At 55.7% G+C, this 23,277-nt stretch overlaps 2 protein-coding genes across 4 annotated transcripts in view; one reads left to right on the forward strand and one right to left on the reverse strand.

Annotated features, from left to right (window-relative positions):
* The first annotated feature begins 145 nt into the window (after positions 1-145).
* On the forward strand, positions 146-10,275 carry PRRT1B (proline rich transmembrane protein 1B). 3 transcript variants are annotated; one of them, XM_079111659.1, is made up of 4 exons: positions 146-590; positions 6,995-7,461; positions 7,938-8,078; positions 8,264-8,378. In XM_079111659.1, the coding sequence occupies exons 1-4, from the start codon at positions 581-583 to the stop codon at positions 8,327-8,329; spliced, it is 684 nt and encodes a 227-aa protein (XP_078967785.1). In that variant the 5' UTR covers positions 146-580; the 3' UTR covers positions 8,330-8,378. The 3 variants fall into 3 exon arrangements, with proteins under 3 accessions (XP_078967785.1, XP_078967786.1, XP_078967784.1); XM_079111660.1 differs by having other exon boundaries at positions 8,276-8,373; XM_079111658.1 differs by lacking the exon at positions 8,264-8,378 and adding an exon at positions 9,254-10,275 and having other exon boundaries at positions 156-590.
* Positions 10,276-19,603: 9,328 nt separating this feature from the next.
* Positions 19,604-23,277, reverse strand: part of RAPGEF1 (Rap guanine nucleotide exchange factor 1) — a 117,575-nt gene continuing 113,901 nt past the window's right edge. Inside the window, exons 23-27 of the mRNA XM_079113490.1 lie at positions 22,783-22,861; positions 22,603-22,704; positions 22,100-22,197; positions 20,957-21,085; positions 19,604-20,424 (exon numbers count right to left, since the gene is read on the reverse strand). Coding sequence (XP_078969616.1) covers positions 20,274-20,424; positions 20,957-21,085; positions 22,100-22,197; positions 22,603-22,704; positions 22,783-22,861 — 559 coding nt within the window. The 3' untranslated portion in view covers positions 19,604-20,273. The remainder of the gene's footprint in view (positions 20,425-20,956; positions 21,086-22,099; positions 22,198-22,602; positions 22,705-22,782; positions 22,862-23,277) is intronic.

A 23,277-nucleotide genomic window follows, 5' to 3' on the forward strand; every position in this document is an offset into this window, starting at 1 on the left:
TCTGCGTTTCCCAGTGGTTGCACTGGGATGCTTCAGGTTCTCCGCCCTGCGCATTTCCTGGGGGAGTCTCATGCTCACTGTCTCAAATCTCCACTTTCACAGGAAAACCAGCCTTTCTAACTTCTCCTGGCTGGGTGGGTCGGGGCAGGAGAGGTGGCCACTGCGTCACCTCTCCTGTGGGTCCCGCACATACAGCCTGTGCTTACCCGTCCGCCCAGGCCTCCCCGCGTCCTCCTGGGGCCATCGCCGGTGCCGCTGGCCTCCCCGGTTGGCTCTGCCTGCTCGGTCCCTGCACCCGAGCCCCTCCACTCCGCCAGGCGCTGCGCCCTCCCCGCAGCGGTCCCGCCCTGCGGGGTCCCAGCGGCGCTCGCGGGCGAAGACGCGGGCTGGGGCGGGAGCGCCAGGGGGCCAGGGAGCCAAGTGTTGACACGGCCGGCCGTGGGCAAACAACGGCGGTCAATTATTAACCGGCCGCGCTGCCCGCCCCAGGAAACCCGAGCCGGCGCCGCAAGCCGAGCCCGGCCGACGCGAGGCGCAGGCGGGGAGCAGCGCGTCCCGCGCACCGGCCGCCGCTCGCGCCATGGACGCAGGTGAGGCCACGGCGGGCGCGGCTCCTGGGTCCCGGGTCGCCGCGCGGTGGGTGCGGGAGGGCGCAGGAGGGGCGACCCGGCCCGGGACTCCGCCGCCCAACGCGGAGCTGCCGTGGCAAGTTCGGGAACTCTGGCCCCCCAGCCCCGGCGCGCTCCCCACCCTCTCCAGCGTCCCCGGCGGCCTCCTGCATCTGGGGTTTGCTCACCCCTCCGGCCAGGCTGAAGTCCCTCGAGCGAGGGAAGGGGACCTCAGCGAGGGGGCAGAGAGAGCTGGGAGGGAGATGGAGGTGCGAAGAACCCCGCGGACGGAGACCGAGCGCGGTGGGAGGCGGGGAGGGGAGGTCGAGGGGACGGTGGGCAGATGAAGGTGGCGCCAGGAAGGCTTCTCAGTGCCCTCCCACAGCCCGCTTCGGCCAGCACTGAAGGGGCAGAGCCGGGAACAGGAGTCCGGACGGCCTCCACCGCCTCCTCCAGCCCGGCTGACCTGGGGCGGCTGGGGTGGGCGCACCCAGATCCCATCTGCGACCCGATCCAGGGGATGCTCGCGGGGGGTGGCCGCGAAGCCTGGCTATCCAGATCCTCGACCTCCGGGATCCCTCCACGACCCTGACTTTTTGTCCTCATTCCGCAGCCAGGCTGCAGGCCTGGCCTCCCTTCCTGGCTGGAATGTCCGGCCAGGCTCAGGTGTCAGAACCCGAGAACCCCAGTCCTCCCCGCTGCCCTGCCAGCAGACTTATTTACTTTGCGTCCCTATCTCGGTGCCATCAGGCCAGGTATTTGCCCTGGCGGGATCCAAGGAAACTGTGGTTTCTGTTATGATAACTGGGGCAGGGTCTCGGCATTCCTGTGACAACACCCCAGGAATCTGATGCCTGAGGCTCTCGCTGGGAGTCTGAACTGCCCGCTGTAAAACGGGCATCATAAAAACTAAAGCGCAGGTGAGCAGGGCCCAAACTACGGCAGCAGCTCTCAGGAGGAGCCTGGTCTTCGGTTCACTGTTATTTGCTCGTTTCGGTGCAGGGATGGAACCCAGGGCCTCACACTGGTCAGGCAGACACTACCCCTGAGCCCAGCCCCAGCCCCAGCCCCACTGATACTATTTAAAATTACTGCTAATGTTACTGTTCCTTTACAGATGGGAACATGGGGGCAGACAGCGTTTCAGTCCTGTGCCCACACCTGCTTGTCAGGGCTGGCTCACCTGGGTGGGTGGTCTGGGGATGACCAGGGGAGCCTCTGAGGTATCTTATCCTTGCAGGTGATCCTCTGGGGTTCCTTATCCTCCCTGGCATGTCTAGCAGGTTGGCTCTGGTTCTTTGGCATGGTGCAGGAGTCCCAGCAACACAAGAGGGCCGGCCCCAACGTGCAGGTGTTTTGTTTTTGGTTTTTGTAGTTCTGAGGATGGAATCCAGGGCTTCACGCACACTAGGAAAGTGCCCTAACGTTAAGCCACATACCCAACTTTTTTATTATTTATTTTGAGACAGGGTCTCACTAAATTGCTGAGGCTGGCCTCGAACTAGCGATTCTCCTGCACGTAGCTGGGACTACAGGCTTAGAGGTCTGTGCCTCTGCGCTGGTCTCGAGTGGTTTCACTACTTGACATAATGATTTTCAGATACACCCGTGTTGTGTGTCAAGAGTTCATTCCAAGCCAGGCACAGTGGCACACGCCTGTAATCCCAGCGGCTCAGGAGGCTGAGGCAGGAGGATCACAAGTTCAAAGTCAGCCTCAGCAATGGTGAGGCTCTAAGCAACTCAGTGAGACCCTGTTTCTAAATAAAATACAAAAAAGGGCTGGGAATGTGGCTCAGTGGTTGAATGCTCCTGAGTTCAATCCCTGGTACCTCCATCCCCCAAAAAGAATTCATTCCATTTTATTGCTAAGAAGTTGTATGGGTCATGTATAGTTGCATAACAAGTTACCGCTGAATTTGAAACTTAAAACAACAGTGTTTACTGGAGAGTTTCAGCAGGTGAGGATCTGGCTACGGCTGAGCTGGGTGCCTGAGTTCCTCACCAGGTACTGGTGCTCAACTCAGGACTCGGCAGGGGCGGGCGGAAAGCTTTGCTTCCAAACTCATTCACCTGAGTGTTGGCCAGTTCCGGCTTCTCCTGAGCTGTTGGAGAGAGGGCCTCCGAGGGCTTCTGTACTGCCCCATGCCAAATGGGCCTCTCTGTGGGACTTCTCATAGCATGGAGCCTGGTTTCCTCTTGGAGTTACCAGACACAGAAAGAGATGGAACACCAAGCGAGAGCAGAGAGCACAGTAGGAGAAGCCACAGCCTCCTCTGAGCAGTGAAACCCTATGTCTTCAGCTGTGTTCTCCTCATGAGCAAGCCACATGTCCCACTCCCATTCCGGGCAGGGTCACCCAAGAGCACCAACTCCATGAGGCAGGAATCACTGGGGCCATCTCTGTTGTATGGAGAGAGCACAACTGGCTTATCCATTCATTTTTATGGATGTGTGTTTCCAGTTTGGGGACATGACCAATAGAGGTGATATAAACATTTGTGAAGAAATCTTTTTGTGGTCATATGTTTTTCTTGGAGAACTTTCTTGAGTGGAAAGGCTGGATCATGTGAGAGATGCATGTTTCACTTTTTAAGAAACTGTCAAGCTGTTTTCCAAGCAGTTGTGTGGGAGCTCCAGTTACCTTACACCTTTGCCAGCATATGGGGGTGCAAGCCTATATTCCCAGCTACTTTGGAGGCTGAGACAGGAGGAACGTTTGATCCCAGGAGTTCAGAGCCAGCCTGGACAACAGAGACCCCCTGTAATTTCTCTGTTCTAATGGGTGTGTAGTGATCTCTCCTTGTAGTATTTCCCTGATGACTTAAGATACTGAACATCTCTTAATATGTTTATTGGTCATTCTTTGGTTTATCTTCTTTGGTGAAGGGGTTACATGTATTTCGCCCACTTTCTTATTGAGATTTTTGACTTATTGAGTTGTAAGACTTCTTTGTACATTATTTTTGGTTTGTATTTCTTTTTCTTGCCTTATTGCTATGGTCGAGACCACCAGAACAAGTTGAATAGAAGTGATGAAAATGGCTATCCTTACCGTGTTTCTGATCTTGGGGAGGATGAGGGAATTCATTCTTGTACCTTAAAAGATGAGATTAGCTGTAGGTTTTTCATGGATGCCCCTCATCAACGTGAGGATGTTCTTACTATTTTTAGTTGCTAAAAATTCATGTGAGGTTTACTACTAATGGGTATTGGATTTTGTCAAATGCTTTTTCCTCATCCATCAAAATGATGGTATGTTTTTTCCTCTTTATTCTTCTAATATAGTTGATTATATCGACTGATATTTAAATGTTAAATCTATTTTGCACAATCCTGTTTGTGATTTTTTTGGGGGGGGAGTTAGTGGTGGGGATCAAACCCAGGGTCTCACACATGCTAGTCAAACCCCTTACTGCTGAGCTACATCCTCAGCCCATGTATTCCTTTTTAGGTATTATTAAATTTGACTTGTAACTATTTGGGGGGGGGGTGTACCAGGGATTGAACTCAGGGGCACTCGACTACTGAGCCACATCCCCAGCCCTATTTTGTATTTTATTTTATTTAGAGGCAGGGTCTTGCTAAGTTGCTCAGGGTCTTACTAAGTTGCTGAGGCTGGCCTTGAACTCATGATCCTCCTGCCTCAGCCACTTCATCCCTTCTCCTTCTCCTTCTTCTTCTTCTTTTTTGGTGGGGTGCTGGGGATTGAACCCAGGGCCTTCTGCATGCAGAGCAAGCACTCTACCAGCCGAGCTAGATTCCCCAGCCCCTTAGTTTTCTTTCATCTGATAATTGCCTTTGTTTTGCATGTAGTAAGTAGAATTCTAAAGATGATTCCCAAGATTCCCATCCCCTGGTTATTTGATTGAACACTAATCTAGGTACTTCTGCAAAGGGTTTTTACAGATGTCATGGGAGGCGCAAGTCAGTTGACCTTAAAATACAGAAATGTTTCTGGGTGGTCCTGACCCACTGAAGTGAGTCCTTTCAAAGCAGAGATTGGGGCTGGGGCTGTAGCTCAGTGGTGCAGCACTTGCCTGGTGTGCACAAGGCCCTGGGTTTGATCTCCAGCACAGCAGAGAAGGGAAGGAAAAAAAAAAAAAGCGGAGAAATATTTCCGATTAGTAGCAGACGAGGAAGACAGAATCTCAAAGTATGGAAAGGATCTAGGTGCCCTTCCTGGCTTTGAGGAGATGGAGGGAGTTATGTGAGAAGAACGTGGATGTCCTCTGGTTACAGAGTGGGTGCCAGATGATAGCCAGGAGGACACAGGAGCCTCAAGCACACAGAGCTGGATTGTCGCTCACAAATCAAGTGAACTTGGATGGCTTCTTCCCTAGAGCTCCCAATAAGAGCCCGGTCCACCTTAAATCATGATCTTGGGCTTTGGAGACCCCAGATCGAGGGGCCTGACAGACAGAACCACGGGCTAGTAAGTGGGCATGGTGATGTACTATCCAACCGAAAGCTCACACACACCTCTTCCCGAAGGCTATTTTCTTTGGATACAAAGTTCTGTGTCGATGGCCCTTTTTCCAGCACAGGTTGGCCAGCTGTTCTGGCCTCCGGGGATACGTGTGCATGGGCCTCTCGTTCTTCCTTTGTTGATCATGGGCATTTTTCTCTGCCTCTTTGCAAGGCTGTACTATTACCGTTCATTCTGATAAGTTTAATGATGACGGAGCCAAGCATAATTTCCCCATGGAGTCCCTGTTTTGGATTGCCTGAATCTGTATATTTATCTATCACCAAATTTGGGGACTTTGCAGCCATTATTTCTTCAAGAATATTTTCCCTATTTCCCTAAAACGTCTTCTGGAACTTCGTTACTGTGCACATTAGCCCTGGTGTATTACCACACAGGTCCCTAAATCTTTGTTAATTATTTTTCAGGTTTTTTTTTTTTTTCTGTTCTTCTGATTGGTAGTTCATTGACGTTTTGTTTGTTTCTTCTAGGCTCCTTATTGAGTCCAATCAATGCTTTTTTAATTTCAGAGATAATGAATTTTAGTTAAAATTAACAAACAAACAAAACCCAAAAAATGAAACAAGAAAACGCCTCTCTATTCTGCTGAGAACTCATCCCAGATGGATTTATTTCTGTTTGCCTCATGGACCAGGTCATGGTGTCCAACTTCCGGTTGTCTGAGTTGGCATCTGTTAACGAGCTTCACCTTGAGGATCGGTCGTTTTTTCCTAGTGCTATTTTTGTATGGAAATGATCTTGGATCTGCCCTGGATGTGGTGAATATTATGCTCTGTGGGTTCTCTGTCCTTTTATAATGTTCTGGAGATGCTGCTTTGCTCGGTTGCTGCGTCCACCTGGTTGGTTCCACTCCACCCTGTTTCGCCCCTGTGAGGAGCACGCCCAGTCTGGTTCCCTTTTCAAAGTCATTGTTATGTGAACCTGGGTTTGTCCCCTGCACATGCAGCTCAGGGGTGAGTCCCAGGATGGGGAGGTGCGTTCTGGAGTGATGACCATCCCAGTTTGCCCAGAACCAGGAGCTCCCAGGTAAACCTGAGAAAGTCCTGAGCAACAAGGTTGGTCGCCCAGCTCGGTGGCCCAGCTCCACACAGAAGTAGGCGGTGCCCTTTTCTGTGTGGAAAAGATGGCTCTTTCCATCTGCAAGGGCCCTTCCTCTCTCCTCTGGCTGGAATGACAGTCATCTGTTGAAGTTTCAGTCACCCCTTCTGCCACGTGTCCCATCCTGTGATTCTGGGCTGGGGCTCGGACCTTGGAAGGAAAGAGGAAGAAAAAGGGAAACCCAGCCCCTTGAGCCGCTTCTCAGCATTGACTCCACAATCTGCCCATGTGTTCACTTTCCGGTGACCTGGGGTGGTGGCTTTGTATTTCGTGTGGAGTCTTTAGCTGTGGCCAGCAGGAGAGATAGGAGGCCTTTTGGAAACTGTGCCAACAGCTGCACACCATAGAATTTACCACCTTCCCCATTTCTAAATCTGCGGAGAGGCGGCCTCAGGCACCTTCACGATGTGGTGCGGCCATCCCCATCGTCTCCAGAAGGTTCTCATCACCTGGACGCCGTACTACCAGGGTCCCGTCCCTCCCATCATCTAGAGACACGGGTTAAAAGTCCTGATTGTAAGCTATGTGCCACTGACCGTGCGCCACGTGGCCAAGCCCAGATCCCACAGGTGGTGCGCGGAGGGGACGTGGGTGTCCGGCGAGCAGAGGCCCTGGCTGACCCTGGCAGCTGGGACCCGGCCCAGCGGCTCCTTGCCCGTGGGGTCAAGACCCGGCCAGGGAGCACCGAGCACTTGGCACCTCCCCGGCTTCGACCCGGAGGGCCTGCGTTTGGGGGCGTGAGGGGGCAGAGTCCCATGTGGCCCCGCGGCCTCCTGGGGCTCACAGCCTCATTTCTTTCCAGGTCGCGACGCGAAAGGGGGCGACAGCGCCGCAGCCCCGGAGGACCCGCGGGGTCCCGCGCCCCCCGCAGCTCCGGAGGAGCCCCGGAGCCCCGCGCCCCCCGAGCGCCCCGCGCTCCCGCAGCTCCCGCGCCGCCCGCAGCTGCTGGCCGAGGACGGCGGGCCGGGCGAGGGCGCGGCGGCGGCGGCGGGGAGCCGGCCGGGCCCCGGGGACGCCCAGGTGGCGCCCGTCGCCCCCGCGCAGGCCGAGCGCCCGGCCGGCCCGGGACCCAGGGCGGCGGGCGGCGCGGCGCGCATCGGCTTCGAGGCCGAGCCCCCGCCCTACGCGCCGCCCGAGCCCAAGGCCGCGCCGCCGCTCTGCCCGCCCTTCCCGCAGGTGCCCGTGCTCCTCCAGCCCGCGCCCGCCGCGCTCTACCCGCCGCCCGGCCCGCTCTTCGCGCCGCCCGCCGCCGCCTTCCCCTTCCCCGCGGTGAGCCGCCGGCCCGCGACCCCGCCAGGCTGAGGCCCCGCCAGGCCCGCCGGAGCTTCCCGAGGCGGGGCCGCTGGGCTGGGCTCTGAGGGGTGAATGGGAGCCTGGAGGAGGGACGTGCAGGCCCGAGCCTGGCGGCTTCTGCGGGGCATGGGCTGCCTCGGCCCAGCGGGAGGGACGGGAAGAAAGCAGGATCCACAGCAGGCCCAGGGCTCAGGGCTGCAGGAGGTGGCCCCTCAGATTTCCTTACAAAAGCAGGCCCGAGAGCCGGGGTGGACTGCGGTGGTGGCCACACCCTGGGTCCCGCGGTGGGTGAAGGGTGGGACTGAAAGCACTCCCTGGGCTGAGTGACCAGGGGGCGCGGGAAGGAGAGGGCAGAGGGCAGCCTCAGCGACCTGCCCTCACTGGAGGGAGAGGCTGGGGACCTGTCTGGAGGCCCGGTGGCCTCCCTTATCTCTGTGGCTCTGCTTCCACAGTACCACAGCCCGCTGGCTGGTGTGCCAGCCCTCTCTGTGGAGCACCGGCCCCTGCCCAAGGACTACATGATGGAGTCGGTGCTGGTGACCCTCTTCTGCTGCCTTCTCACTGGGCTGATCGCCATTGTGTATTCCCACGAGGTAGGTGGGGGTGGGCACAGCCCCTCCCAGCAACAGGGTCTCTGGTGTGTCTCAGGAGGTGTGGGGATTGGGAAGTCCCTGTCCTGTTGTCTTCTTGTGTGGGTCCCTCCTCCCCTCTCCTGCCTGGGTCCCCCACCACTCAAGATCCACTCTGGAAGATTCTGCTAAAACAATTCACAAGCCAGGGCTGGCGGCAGACGCCTGTAATCCCAACAGCTTGGGAGGCTGAGGGAAGAAGATCGCAAGTTTGAGGCCTGTTTCAGCACTTGGCAAGACCCTATCTCAAGACAAAAAATAAAATCACATTGAAGGTCCAAGGCCCAAGGTGCTGCCCGCCCCAGTGGTGGCTTTTCCATCCACCTCCGGCTTTCCTTCCGTCTAGCTGCTCAGTTTATCCACCTCCCCATCCTTCCATCCACCCACCATCCTGCTAACGTCCATCCATCCTTCCGTTTACCAGTGACTCCCATCCATTCATCCACCATCAGTCCGTCCACACACCCTCTGTTCTTCTGTCCCCTGACCTGCTGGCCATCATGTCTCTAGCCCTCATTCCCCCAGCCATCCTCCTCCTCCCTCTGTCCTCTGTGCCCTGTTCATCATCTCCCCTGTCCACCCTCCATCTCACTGGCTTCCCTCCTTCCTGCGGACAGTGTTGACCATATGCTCTGCAGAGGCCCTGGGGATTCCGTGACACCAATGCCACCACATTCCAGCAGAGACAGGCCCCTGGGGGCCCGTGCTCCAGGCTGACCTGATCACAGGCCTGGCCTTGCTCTGCTGGTCTGGTCCACAGTCATCAGCAAGGCAGGACTGAAGGGAGAAGGGCAGCTCAGCACAGCTCGGGGACCCTAGAGCATCTGCCTGCCTGTGAATCCTGGCTCCGCGCCTGGCTGTGTGGGCCTGGCAGGTCACCCACCACCGGGGCCTTCCCTCATCTGCACAGTGGTGCGTGAGGATCCCACCTCCGGGTCACTGTGAGGTTGCAGGCGATGAGGCTGATGAGGCTGAAGGCTGTCCGGGTGGCAGTGACAAGGCTGTCCCTGCTCCACCTGTTCCCCTGCGAGCTGTGGGCCTGGCGGGTCCTGACCTCCTTGGGGTGTGTTTTCAGTCTGAGCCCAGCTGGGAGGGTGGGGTCTGGGGCTTGCTCACCCCGCGCGGCCCATGTCTTGCAGACCCGCGCGGCCCTGGGCAGGGGCGACCTGGCCCAGGCCCAGGAAGCCTCGCGGAAGGCCCGCTCGCTCGTGCTCTTCAGCCTGCTGTTCGGGGTCTTCGTGTCCACCAGCTGGGTCATCTATGTCGTGGTGGCCCTCTACCTGCCCTGAGGCCACGGCTCCTGCAGGGATGCCAGGAGTCCCAGGGAGAAGTGGCCTGGCTGCACTGCTGCTGTGGACGCTGCTCCTGCCTGTGGCCTTTGCAGCCCTGAGAGGCTGGCTGGGCCTCACCCCTCACCAGTGCCCGCTGAGGCCCAGGCGGTGTCCTAAGCTGAGGTGGCCTCAGAGCCCAGACCCACCCTGGAGCAGGGGTCTGCCCGAGCCTGTTTCCCTGGTGTCCCCGGCACTCTTGCCTCACCTCTGTCCCTGGGAGACTGTCAGAGGGACCAACGCTGTCTTCAGAGCTATCTAGAAGGACGCTGCCACCTCCAGCCACCCCCATCTCCATCCCAGCTGGGTGACGGAGCTGCCAGTGTGGACTCGCCCCTGGGGAGAGTGGAGAGGAGCCCCCGTGGCTGGTTGTTCCCACACCCCTGCACCATGCCAGGAGACAGGGTCCGTCATGCTGAGCCCATGCCCAGAAATCAAAGCTACTAGGCTCAGTCAACAAAAAGGACGCCTGTGCAGAGCTTCATGTTGCCCTGGCTCCCTCCCAGGGCAAGCAGTGACCTCTGTCCACAGCTGGGCTCAGGCTCCCTCCTACCCCTCTCTGGGACCCTGTTGGCACACAGATGGCTCCAGCGAGGGCCTGAGCAGCTCCAGGGAGCTAGGGCACTGCGCTCCACCTCCCTGCGGGTCTCAGTGTCCGCCTCACCCGTCTGAGCTTTCTACTCCTCTCTTCACCTTTATTGCCCAATGACTGGGGCTTGACTGGGGCCCCACATGGGGAGCGCTACCATGATTGGGATCCTTCTCAGACCACCCTGCCCCCCCGGGCAGGCAGCTGGTAGACCTGCACACAGGTGCTCTTGTGTCAGGTGCCTGGATCCCATTAGCTGTGGTCGAGAACAACCCCCCATCCCCCCAGGATCCAAATCCAAGGAGGCGTGTCCTGGCTGAACCCTAAGAGACGCAGATGGAATCAGGTGCTTTCTGAGCAGCCACCAGGAGCTGAGGCAGAAGGGCCCAGCCCAGTCCAGCCTGCCCCTCCCTCCACACTGGAGAGGAGGAACGAGGAAGTAAGCAATGAGCAGTTTGGAGATTATGGGGTGGCCTCATGTCCTGGGACACAGGGCTGGTGCAGAAGTAGGAAGTTGAGCCCCCAAATGCATGATGGCCACAAAAAGGAGGAGGAAGGAGGAAACCTCATTTTTTAGATGGATGCGGAAAAAGTACTTGATAGACCCCGGCAGCCACAGCTGTCCTCGGAACGCTCCAGCCGGAATGGGAAAATCATCCTGACCACTGCTCGGTGGATTCTAAAGTGCCTACGAACCCCTTGGGGGTCTCATTAAAGTGCAGATTCTGGTTCAGTAGGCAGAGCCTGGAATTCTGCCTTTCTGCTGGCACCCTGGCCAGGGCGGGGAACTCAAGTGGGAGATGGGAAACTGGCACCAGGCTGAAAGTCAGGGCTGCGGTGCGGCGCCCTCTAGCGACTCTGCCAGGCAACCACACTCCAGCTAATGGAAAAGTGATCCGTGCATGAAAACTAAAGAAAGGATTCCCTACTGGAGCATCCAGGGGTCCACAGAAGAACAGCTGGTACTGGAGCTCAGCGAAGTGGCAGGATACAAAGTAAGGTGCTAAAGACAATAGTAACAACCAGTTAGAAGTGGACATTTAGGCTGCCTGTAATCCTAGGGGCTCCAGAGGCTGAGGCAGGAGGATTGCAAATTCAAGGTCAGCCTCAGCAATTTAGCCAGGCCCTAAGCAATTTAGGGAGAGAGACTCTGTCTCAAAATAAAAAATCAAAGGGCTCAGTGATTGAGCACCCCTGGGTTCAATTCCTGGGACCAATGAATAAATTAATAAAATAAAGGTCCACTCATGATAGTGATAAAAGCAGCAAAATTTAGGATAAATTTAACAAAAAGATCTGGGATCTGATTATTAAAATTGCCAAAAGATTAAAAAAAAGGCTAGGATAGGAAGCTGTAACATCATAAAAATGTTTATTAAATAGAGTTAATTTAATTCTGATCAGAAAACCATGCTTTAAACAACGTGACAGACTGGGCTGGGGGCTAGGGGCTGGCTCAGTGGGAGAGGGCTGTTGTGCCTGTGCAATGGTCCTGGGGTAGATCCCCAGCACCACAAAGCAGAGCAACTCAAACAGACTCATTAAAATACAAAAATCAACATGGAAGAAAAACATGCAAAATTTGCTCATGATTATTTAGAAGTTTGAGAGGGTTTTTTTCCACCAGATATTAAAACTTCCATAAAGCTACAGTAATCAAACAGAAAAGACATTGCCACAGAGATAAATCAGTGGAGAATCTAGAAAACATTCCAAGTAGATGTGGAACCTGATTGAAATGGCATTTAAATTCTAATAGGCAGAGTTGGCTGTTTGGTTGGAAGAAATAATGGCTATCCTCATATCGTATGCAGACAATCCAAGCTGGATGCAGGGGCTAAGTGTTGAGAAGTCCAAGAGCAGTAGGAGAGGATGGGCTTCCCGCTGGTCAGAGGGGAGGGCCACTGTGCCCGAGTCCAAGACTAGCCTGGGCAGCAAGCAGGGCAAGGCCGTCTCAAAAGAGCAAGTGTAGGAAACTCTAAGATCTGGAAAACCATAGAGGGAAAGACGAAGATGGGAGGCCTGTGCATCAGGAAGTACAGGTGCAAAGCAGGGAGCTGATCAGTGCACGTTAGATGGGAACAACGAGAGACTGAATACCCCGGGAGTCGGAGGGACCGCGGACCCTCACACCTGTTACTGATGGGCGCGTGCTGCCATGAACTTGATGGAAAAGAGACTCATGGTGTCTGTTAATAACAAACATTTATAATTGGAATGTGAGTGGAATTTAAAAATCTTTCCAGTGTGTGTGTGTGTGTGTGGTGCTGGGCACGGAACCCAGGGCCTTGCCTGTGCCAGGCAAGTGCTCTACCTCCGAGCTACATCCCCAGCCCTTTCTTAAAATTTGAGACAGGTTCCCAAAAGTTGCTAGGCTAACCTCAAACTTGCTGTCCCCCTGCCTCAGGAAAAGTTTCATACTTTTAATGTTTTAATGGATTATTACTATAGTGTGTGTGTGTGTGTGAAACACGCCAATACACATTCATCTAAGTGCAGGAATGGGATCTGAGGATCTGATTCCAAACTGCTGACCCTGGCTGCTTTTATGGCGGGACCACCTAGGAGGGCTTGTGCAATATACTGCTGAGTTTTAGAATAGGGCGCATTCATTTGTGCATCGTGTGATTTAAAAACGGCAGGAAAAAAATGTGCCTGGCTTTTGACCCAGGAATTGCAGTTTGGGATTCCCAGTAGTGGAGAAGGGTCTGCTCACCTGAGCTTGCAGTCCTTTGTGGGGGACACATTTTTATCAGTAGCATAGCTACCAACCACCCAAAAGTGTCACGAAGGAGAGGTGGCTGGGAAAAATCTGAAAGGCAGAAGGTAACTCTGGTTGAGTTAGGTGCCTCCTGATTCCAGACCTGAAACGCTGGTCCTAGAATCCCCCTCCAGGGACCCGGAGGGGGTTGGGCCCATGGTGGTTAAAAACAAAAAGTCTTCTCCGAGCTTAGGTCGTGGACATATTAGCATCTGGACCCCACGCGATGCTGCTGGGCTGTATTCCAGTGGTCCTGCCCGTGGTGTCCCGAGCAGAGGGGGTCCCCCTGGCTCCGCGTGCTCCCCTCCCGCTGGGCTCTGCAGTCGCCGACCTTTAACTCTCCCAGAGGTCCTGGCATTTCAGTGGGTTTACTTCGCGTTGCTCTGATGACTAAATCAGCGGAGCCTCTGTGTTTATCTGCCATGCGGACGCCTTCTTCTGGGGAGTGCGTTTTCCTTTCCCTGCCAGCGTCGGGAGTTCTCTGTGTTCGGGACACAGGACTGCAAGCACCCTTTCTCACTCGGTAGCTTCCCTTTTCACTTTTTATTTACTTTTTTATTGGTACCTGGGATTGAACCCAGGGGCACTCAACCACTGAGCCACCCCTTTGAATTTTTTATTTAGAGACAGGGTTTCACTGAGTTGCTTAGAGCCTTGTTAAGATGCTGAGGCTGGCTTCGAACTTGCAATCCTCCTGCCTCAGCTTTTCAGTAGCTGGGACTACAGACATGTGCCTCCGTGTCTGGCTTGGCTATTTGAACTCATTTGGATCTATAATGAGGTAGGTTTCTTCCCTCCCTCCCTCCCTCCCTCCCTTCCAGTTTAACCCAGGGTCTTACGCATAATAGTCAAGCGCTCTACCACTGAGTTACATCCCCAGGCCTCTATGATACATTTTACATTTGTCAGTTCTCTCTCTCTCTCTCTCTCACACACACACACACACACACACACACACACACACACACACACGAGTTGGGATTTTGGCTGTAATTGCTTTACATCTGTGGATTAATTGGGGGATAACTGACATATTTACAATGTGGTTTTCTAATAAAAATGCTGAGTTATCTTATTTAGGTCTTTAAAAGCATTTCTTTCCATATAGTTTTTAGTTTTTGGTGTGGAAATACAGCGTGTTTCATTAGTGTCCCCAGGTACTTGACTTTTTGATGCTGTTATGAATATAATCCTTTCTTTCTTCTTTTCTCCCTCCCTTCTTTTATTGTTGAGACTGCTGCTGGTTCGATTCACCCATTGCTCCTTGTAATTTCCTCCCTCCTTTCATTTCTTTCTTTTTTTTTTTTATTTGGTTGCTTGCTACTCTACAGAAATAAATTTGATTTTTGACTATCAATTTAGCACCCACCAACCTTTTCAAGTTCATTTCTTACTTTGGATAAGTTACCTGAAAATCCCTTGTGTCTCCTGCTCACACAGTACTATCAACTATATAAAATGAGACATAGAATGAGCTTTTTGTCTCCCTTTCCAGTTCTTGCACCCTGTTTTTCTTGCCTTATTGCACTGGCTAGGATTCCCAGTACTATGCAGAACAGGGGTGCTGACTGTGAGCAGACTTGTCTTCCTCCCAGTCTCAAAAGGAAGGCTCTTGGCATTTACCTTTGTAAGATTAAGGAGGTGCTCTTCTATTCCTAGATTTCCAAGTTTTTTTTTAAATCACACATGGACATTGAATTCCGTTAAATAACTGTCATGTATCTTCCGAGAACATGATCAGATCTATCCCGTTAAGAGTGGTGACTTATGTTCAGGGGTTAGAATGACTTTCCATTTGAGGGAGAAACGGCTCATGACAGGGCTCCTTCTTCCTGGGTCACCCATCCAGTTAGCTCGTGGTGTTTGGATCCTTGCTAGTGTGACCGAGAAACTGGCCTGGGGTCTTCCTTGTGAGTCTGGTACCAGGGCTATCTCGGTCTCATCACAAGAAGTGAGACTCTCCTTTTCCCCTCTTTAGAGGAAGTGTGTGAGATGGGCTCCCATCAGTGTTGAGACTGCTGCTGGTTTGATTCACCCATTGCTCCTTGTGATCCGTTAGCTCTTGCTGGTGATAATCAAGGCCTTGTCGCACTTAAGTAGATACATAAAAATTCAGGCCTTGTTGATCCTGCTGAGGGGGATTCCTGTCTTTACATGGTGCCCCTTTGTAACTCTAGTAATGTTCTTACCTCGGTCTACTTCTTCTGATATTAATGTAGCTATGTTAACCATATTTTTGGTGAGGCGGGCATAATACATCTTTTTCTGTGACTTTACTTTCAACCTTTCTGTACCTTTAATTGTAGACAGATACATTTTGTTAATGGCATACTGGATTTTTTAAAAATGCAGTTGGACAGCCTGTCTTTCAAATGGAGAATTTATTGAATAGCGATTTTGTGTCGGGGGGTTGAACTACCATCTCACTATTTGCTTCCCTCCCCACTTCTTTTGCTTGCCTTTCTTGCCTTCTATTTGATTATTTTTATTAGCCCACTTCTCCTTTATTTAGCCTGGCAATTATACACTTTTTGTGTGTGTACTGGGGATTGCACCCAGGGGTGTTTAACCACTGAGCCTCATCCCCTAGCCCCTTTTATTTTTTATTTTGAGACAGGTTTTCACTAAATTGCTTAGGGCCTTTCTTATTTGCTGAGGCTAGCCTCAAACTTGTGATCCTCCTGCCTCAGCCTCCCAAGTCCTGGGATGACAGGCAAGGCCACTGTGACTGGCTTACTGTTTCTGTTTGGAACTCCCACTTGTCCTGTTTATTTGCCATGATTTTCAGTCTTATTCCTGGAGCATGGCAAGCACTGTGCCTCCTTGTCTGCAGGTGGTAGCTCCAGAGCCTTCTGGTTCTACCAGTTGTTTCCGTGGTTTTAGATCCTTGATTCTTGTGTCTCCCCAGGCCCTCCTCCCCCACCTGCGCCTGGTTGTTTTCACTGTGTGGAAAATTACATACCTTGAGGCCTAGGAAGATGTCAGTCTCCTCCAGTGAGTGCCTGGGGCATTAGTCATCAGACTCTAAGAAGGCTCTAGGTGACTGGGAGCTGGCTTGCACCCGTGAGCGCCACGGTACCTCCTCCAAGTCTCAGACCCAAGCAAGGTGAGCTTTTTTTTTGATACTGGGGATTGAACCCAGGGAGGCTTAACCACTGAGCCACATCCCCAGCTCTTTTAAAATTTTATTTAGAGACAGGGTCTCACTGAGTTGCTTAGGGCCTTGCTAAGTTGCTGATTCAGGCTTTGAACTTGAAATCCTCCTGCCTCAACCTCCAGAGTGACTGGGATCGTAGGTGTGGGCCACTGTGGCCAGCAAGCCTTAATTTTCTGTAAGGGCTCAGGTGGCTTTTGTTGGGTTAAATCCGAGGACTCCAGACTTGCACTGCTAGCATGCATGAGGTCCTCTAGGGTGGCATTTCTGTATGTCGGCTGCACACAGGGCTGTGCTGAGCTTTCGAGTGTACAGCTGGACACCTTCAAGGGCTTGGCTACTTTTCCTGTCTGACACTAGCCAGGATCTCCCGCACCATAGTGGGCAAGGTGCCGGTGGGGCGTCCTGTGGGGTTCGGGTTTAAAGGAGACACTTAGAATATTTTACCATTAAGCGTGATGCTTGTGAAGGATCTTGGAAGTAGCCTTTATCAGATTTAGGGAGGCTTGGAATCCCTAGTTGGCTAGTTTTTATTTTACAAATGCTGTTTATGAATGCTGTTTTAACATTTTTTTTCTACCCAGGCCTCGTGCAGCTAGGCCATTGCTGCCCCTGAGCTCCATCCCAGCCCTGTGTCACACTTTAGTGAAGGCTGGCCTCTGTTCCACGGGGACAGGTCTGGGACCTGGGGGCACTGCAGGCCTCGGAGGCTCAAGTCCCTTGTATAAAGTGGCCTAGTACCTGCAGCCCTCCCATGGCCGTCCCACCGTCTCTAGATGACTTAAAATGCCTCAGTATCTGGGGACCTTCTGTATCGTTCGGCACAGGCACGGTTCTCTCCCGAGCGGATGTGGTTGGTGGACTGCTCAGGGGTGTGCCTGTGTGCGGATTCGTCCTTTGTTCTGTTCCCAGGTGCATTCGGAGAGCGGGGGCCATGCTCTGAGGCCACGAACCCCGCACCCGTGGATCCGTGGGCAGCCGTCCGCTCTTCATACTGTAGAGTGCAGCGTGGGCCTGAGCCGGGCTCCACCTGGGCTGCAGCCCTAGGCTAAGTACTCAGCCCAGGGTGACACATGCCTATGGCCCTCAGATCCAGGAAAGGGGGCTGGGAAGCAGAGGTGACAGATAGGCAGCGTGTGCGGTCTGGTGCATGAGGGACCATCCCCCTCCCCGGCTTGCGGGGAGTGCCAGGCGTGGCTGACTGGGGCCGTGGTGACTTCAGAAGCTCTGCAGCAGTGTCCCTGTGCCTGTCCATTTTCCAGTTACAAGGCAAACTGAGAGGTGCTGAGAAGGGACCGACAGGTGGCCCAAGGTGGCTCTTGGGGATGCCCTCCTCTTCTCTGGGCCTTCAGGCCACCTGTGGGGTCAGAGCTGAGACGGGCCCTGGGGAGTGCCAGAGAGCTCCCGCAGCCTCCTGCCAGCCTGCACGCTGCCAACCGGGTGCCTGGTCTCAGTGCGTAAGGTGCTGGGGGTGGGGCCGGCGTGTGGGGTGCTCTGAAGGGTAGTAAAGACGATGATTTTCCTTTTGTCTTGGTGGTGCTGGCATGGAACCCAGGGCCTCCCACATGCTGGGTGAGCTCTTCCACTGAGCCACACCCCGGCTCTAGAAGGGGGTCCCTCTGGTGAATGTCCTCATTCTGTGTGGGGGACACACAGTCCAACCTGGGCAGAGGGCACCCAGAACCCCTGGGCTCCTTGGTTGGTCCCCTGAAGGTGCAGGGCTGTGCTGTCTCTCGCGTGGCTGCCTGTGCACTGGGGACAGAGGCCTGCAGAAGGCGCTGCCCAGACAAAGCTCTAGGGCACTCGTGCCCCTGAACTCCACCGTAGAAAAGTCCCTTTGTATAAGACCTGGGGTGGGGTGGGAGAGCTCTTGGGCAAAGACCCCAGAGAGTTCTGGAAAGGAGCCGGTGCTGGTGACATCCATTCCACTCAGCAGGTCTGGGCACCGAGATCACCAGCCTAAGCCCTCAGCACCCTCAGGACCCTGCCAGTAGGCGAAGGCCACAGAGAGGCAGAGGGTGCCCAAGGTCACCTGGTGCTTGTGCGGGATTTGTGCAGGGGTCCTCAGATGGCTTTTGTCTGTTTATTTTTCTTTCATATAAAAGTTACACATTTGAAATGTCTGCGGGAAGATGCCACCATCAGAAGGGTTAGTTGGGGGCTCTACATTACAATGTAACATCAGGGAGGTCTGGGGCAGCCAGGGTGGGGGACTTGAGTCAGGGCTCAGGCCCGCCGGGACGTGGGTCTGCCTCTCCCTGGCTGCAGCCCACCTGCAGGGAACCCAACCATTCACCATGCTTGTGTCCTTCTGTGAAGATGGAGTCCCACAACTCCCCCTGGCCCCCCAAGAAATAGCCAGCAGCCAGGCCAAGGCCCTGAGCGCTGGGGTGTGACCACAGTCAGAGGCAGGAGGGCGGGAAGCCTGGCACCCAGCAAGTCACACACATCGCACCACACTGACCTCCCCAGGGCTCTGTGGGGGTGCCGCCCTGTCCCCTGGTGCTGTCTGCCCATGTCCTGGGCACTTCTGCAGGGAGTGCAAGGGAGGGCCTGGGCACTCTGGGGATAGGCAGCTGGTCTGTTCTGAATTGAGGACATGGCTCCCCCAGGCCCACCGCCTGGCTCTCACCAGGACAAGCGGACACCCCACCGCAGACACGAAGCCGTCCTCTGGGCAGGGCAGGCCGCGGCTGGGGCTGCAACAGCACTGGCAGTGGCCTGTGCTACAGGAGACACCTGGGAATCCTAGTTTGCACACCCCAGGACCCTGTGCGCACTGTCCCCACGCACACGACAGCACTCGGGGCGGGCAGAGGGTGGGAAGCAAAAGGCAAAGACTGAAATGAAGGGACTTATCCAAGAGGGGACAGACCAAGCCCAACCCACCCAGCACTGCTAAGGACCGACTCCACACACACACTCCTTAAATAATAAAGTGACAGGTTCCGCCGCCAGCAGGGCTGCTGCCAGAGAGGGTGCCTGAGTGCCATTTCACAGGCTTCCTCCCTCTATTTACAGGACAAATAAAACACGAGAAGAACAACAGCCCAGATTTCTTCTTGATAGAAGCTGCTCAAAGCCCCCTGAGGGCAGAAGTGGCACAGCTGCCTAGGGCGGCATCACACCACCCTTGCTGCTGCCACCTGCTCTTCTGTTCAAACTGGGCTGGGAAGCCCGCGGACGGCACTCCTTCCACCAATCCCTCTCAGCAGGAGTGAGTGCGCGTCATGTGGAACAGGGCGCGGCGTGGGGACACGGGTCCCCACTGGCACCCTGCTTGCTGGGCCCTGGGAGCCTTGCCTGGATTGTCGACCTCAGCAGTGAGGGGACCAACAGGGGTGGGCACCTGCCTGGGGACACTTTGCTGGGCAGCCTCCAGACATCTCCGCAGCAGGCCTTTCCCCGCCGGCACTCCAGGGAGCACTGTGCGAGGAGCCTGCTGGCCCCCGGGAGGGACAAGGTAGGAGAGAAGCCCACGGGACAGGGAGGGATGGGAGCTGGAGTTAAGGCACTCAGCAAGTGCGGAGGAGGGGCTGCCCGCCCCCCAGGTCCTCTCTGGCTCAGCTCTGCCATGCTCCCTGCTCAGCACCACGCACCTCTGTGATGACCAAGTGCCCCCTGCTCCCCAGAGCCTGGATGATGTGGGCAGGGGCCTGGGGGCCTGTGGTGGGGGAGCTGAAGGGGAAACAGGTGGCAGACACCACTCTGCTGGCGGTCCAGCAGGGCAGCCCTGCAGAGCACGCACAGCAGGACAGGCCTGGGGCCAGTTCCAGGACAGGGCACTAGCGCCAGGGCTGCTGAAGGCCACCTGCCATACCTCCTGGGCCAGGTCCTGTACACTCCATCCTCCATGTTTAAAATCCAGGGAATGGAAAGTAAGAGGCGCCTGCCCCTGGCCTTCTGTCCCCTCTCCAGGTGTCCTGGAGGGCAGTCCCCCAGAGCATCCTCCGCCTCCACTCTGCCACTTCAAGAGATTCAGGGTCCTGGCCCTGGGTGGGGGTGAGGTCTGCTGCTGACATCTCTGTGCTGCTCCCAGGCTGGAGGGGTCCGGGGGAGGGGGGACGTGGAACTGAAAGCGAAAACAAAGCCCAGTGGGAGACCTTGGGTTCACAGAGCCACAAAGCCCCACTGAGACCCTTGCTGGCTCCACACGCGGACCCTGGGGCTGTGCCGGCAGGGAGAAGGCAGGAAGCTGCAGGCAGGCTTCGGGCTCTGCCGAGCCCAGCCAGCCAGGCTCTGAGGCTGGGGCGCTGAAGCCCACCTGGCAGGCCCAGGTCCTCAGGCTGGAGGCCCCTGAGCATTCCCCTCGCCCACCGCACCGCTCCTAGGTCTTCTCCTCCCGGTCTGTTTTCCTCCTTGTTATGTTCCTGGGCTTAATTTTCAAAGAGAGTTCCCATAGGGCCTCCTCGGCCAAGTGGTCACTGAAGTCATTGAAGAAGTTTATAATGTCGTCGTTTCTCCGGATGTCATAATGCCTGGTGGAGGAAGGGGAGGCAGTCAAGAGCAGGGGTGGGCAGAGGAGCCCGATGGCTGTAACCTCTGGTTACCCCAGTGTCCTGGCAGAGGCTGAAATGGCAGGGGCTACTGCCACCCAACATGACAGAGGACGCCAGCACTGGAGACTCCACTAGGGCTGAGGCTCTGCTCTCGGCCCCTAGGCAACATCCCTGGTTGGGCTCCCTATGGGTGCCCCAGGTGGACCGCCCCTCAGGTGGGTTCTGCTGCCCTGGAGTCAGGCCGGCAGAGTGTGCCAGCCTCCTCTGCACAGCAAGGTGGGCACCGGCTTCCCAGTTACAGGAAGACAGCTGGCTACTGCTGCCCAGTCCAGGCCCAGGGTGTGCTGTGGAGCCGGGCCCTTCACAGGACTTTCCCATGCTGTACTGACAAGACCTGAAGGGCTGGGCATGGTATCCCCACTCAAAAGACGGAGGCTCCCGGGTTCCCTGGGCGAGCTCCTCCGTCCAGGGCCTGGGCTGTCCCCGCAGTCCCACAGGTCACAGCACTCACGCCTGCTGGAAGCACCGCATACTGTCCAGGATGTTGAACTGCTGCCACCGTTTGGAAAAGTTCACTTTGCCGTCGATGTAGTCCGGGTTCCCCAGGTGGACAAAGGTCAGGTCCTGCAGGATCAGACCCCTGGGGGACACATGGAGAAGCTATTACTGTGCTGGAGACTGGCTCAGAAAGCAGCTGGCTGGCTGTGAGCAGGCTGCACAGCCAGGACCAGCCAGTTTGGGACAAATAGCCCCAGCCATGCCAAGCAGCTGCCAGCCCAGGGCACACTGAAGAACAGGTCTGGGGTTTGTTCCCTCCAGTGTGAGCTCCTGCCTGGTGAACTCTGGACCTACGACCACTCGCAGGAGCCTCAGGAGCTGGCTCATGTGCAGGGGAGCCTGGGCACTGTGTCCAGGCCTGTGTGTGGGCACAGTTGTGGGTTGCCAATGTGAGGTCATTCAATGAACAATAAACCAAACCAGACCAAGACTGAGGGGGTGTAACAGGTGTAATGGGTACTTGTCAAGAGGAGGAGGAGGATGAAGGCAACTCCTCTATCATAGAGAGCTCAGCCAGAGGACCCAGGCCTGTGTGCTTGTGGGTATGTGTGTGGGTGCTGGGTGAGGGCGGGAGGGCGAGGCGCGGGGAGAAGGTCCTGGCTGCAAGCTCTGTCTCTCTGGGGGCAAAGGCCCCAGGATGCTCCTTCCCTCGCCCAGGCCTGGGATGCTGCTGGGTCTCTCCATGAGAGGCCAGAGGAGTCCTGTGACAGAGGCCTGTGTAGCTCTGAGTCCACCTCCCTCTCCTACGACAGATTTACTATCCCATGGCCAGGCTTGGAAGAAGCTTCCTCAACTTGACACCGAGTGTTCCCAGGTTCCTGGGGTGACTGACCCTTGGGCTGGCCAAACAGGCTGGAGGCTCCTGGAAGGTGCAAGGGCCCCCTGCTGGGAAGAGGGTGTGTGGGGCTGTGGGAGCTAACACTTGTCACTGACCTTTCCCTTCTGTGGCAGCTGTGGCTCAAGAGGCATGCCCTACTTTAAAAGTTCATGGTTAAACAGGGAAAACAGCTGTCTGAGCCCTAACTTCTCAGGGGGCCCAGCGTCTTCACCGAGAAGACGCAGGCCCCGACGGGCTGAGGGGGAGGCCAGCACTCACAGGTAGGGGATGCAGGGGGGCTCCACCTCTGAGAGGGCGGCCCGGTAGGCACGGAAGGAGGACGAGCTGTCGATCAGAGTGCAGTACTCGGCCAGGCCCTGCGCAGGATGAGAGTGGGTGAGTGAGTGTTGGGCTAAGGCAAGGTCCCGCGACATGAAGAGAAGCCACATCTAGGCCCGTGGGGAGGCAAGGTCCACGGCCATTTTGTGGGAAATGCCCCTTGGGGTGTGTGGAGCCCACCCAGTGCCAGCAGCAGCTTGCCTTTTCCCTCTAGCACTGGCCCTGTGGGTGCGACCCACCCAGAACCCCTCCAGAAGTGGGACCAGATACAGGCTTGCAGGCAGGCAGGACGGGAAAGCTCGGCGACAACCACGAAGCCCAGGAACCAGTGGCCAGAGACCAGAGACAGGAGACAGGTGGGGAAGGCAGCTGCCTAGCCACAGGCTGGTAGCAGAGCAGGACTGAGCCTGGCCTACCCACCGGATGGCTTCCTGCCCACCCACCTCTGAGGTCTGCTTCTGCCACTCCAGCCTGCGGATGGGTGCTGAGTCCAGTGCTGAGAGGATGGCCAAGTAGGAGTTGAAGTTATTTAGCTTCCGCAGGTGCTGTGGAGAGATGCGGCCTGTGAGGGTGGATATGGGGCCAGCAGCCTGAAGGGGGCTGTAAGGCCCAGTCACCTTTACCTTCATGATCTTGATGAACTTTAAGAGCAGCCGCTCCCTGTCCTGGGCCTTTTCCTGTAACATGATTATGGACCGAACCCTGTGGGAGCAATGGACAGAGTAGCACAGCTGAGCTGACGGGTCTCCTGTGGGTCCTGGTGGACCAGTGGAGACAGACAGTGTCTGTCATGAACCGGGCCTCCAGTGGCTCAGGGCGTCCAGGGGTAGATGCGAGATGCCCCAGGGGTAGATGCGAGATGCCCCGAGACAGAACAGGGAGTTCAGCTCCTGTAGTGGACCTGGGGCACCAGTGCATTTTCCTGGCTTGTGCTGACCTGAGTCCCTGGGGCCTCGGGACTGGCCCAGGGCGTCCAGCCAAACCCCAGTTAGCAGATCACTTTTGCTGGCCACAAGGGAGGGAACCGGTCAGCATCTCAGCCCCAACAAAAGCTAAAGCGAGAACTGAAACCAGCAGCAAAAGCAGCCATGGCTGTGCCTCGGGGCCTATGGTAGCCT

This window comes from Sciurus vulgaris (genome assembly GCF_902686455.1).
Source record: "Sciurus vulgaris genome assembly, chromosome: 15".
Classification (NCBI taxonomy): domain Eukaryota; kingdom Metazoa; phylum Chordata; class Mammalia; order Rodentia; family Sciuridae; genus Sciurus; species Sciurus vulgaris.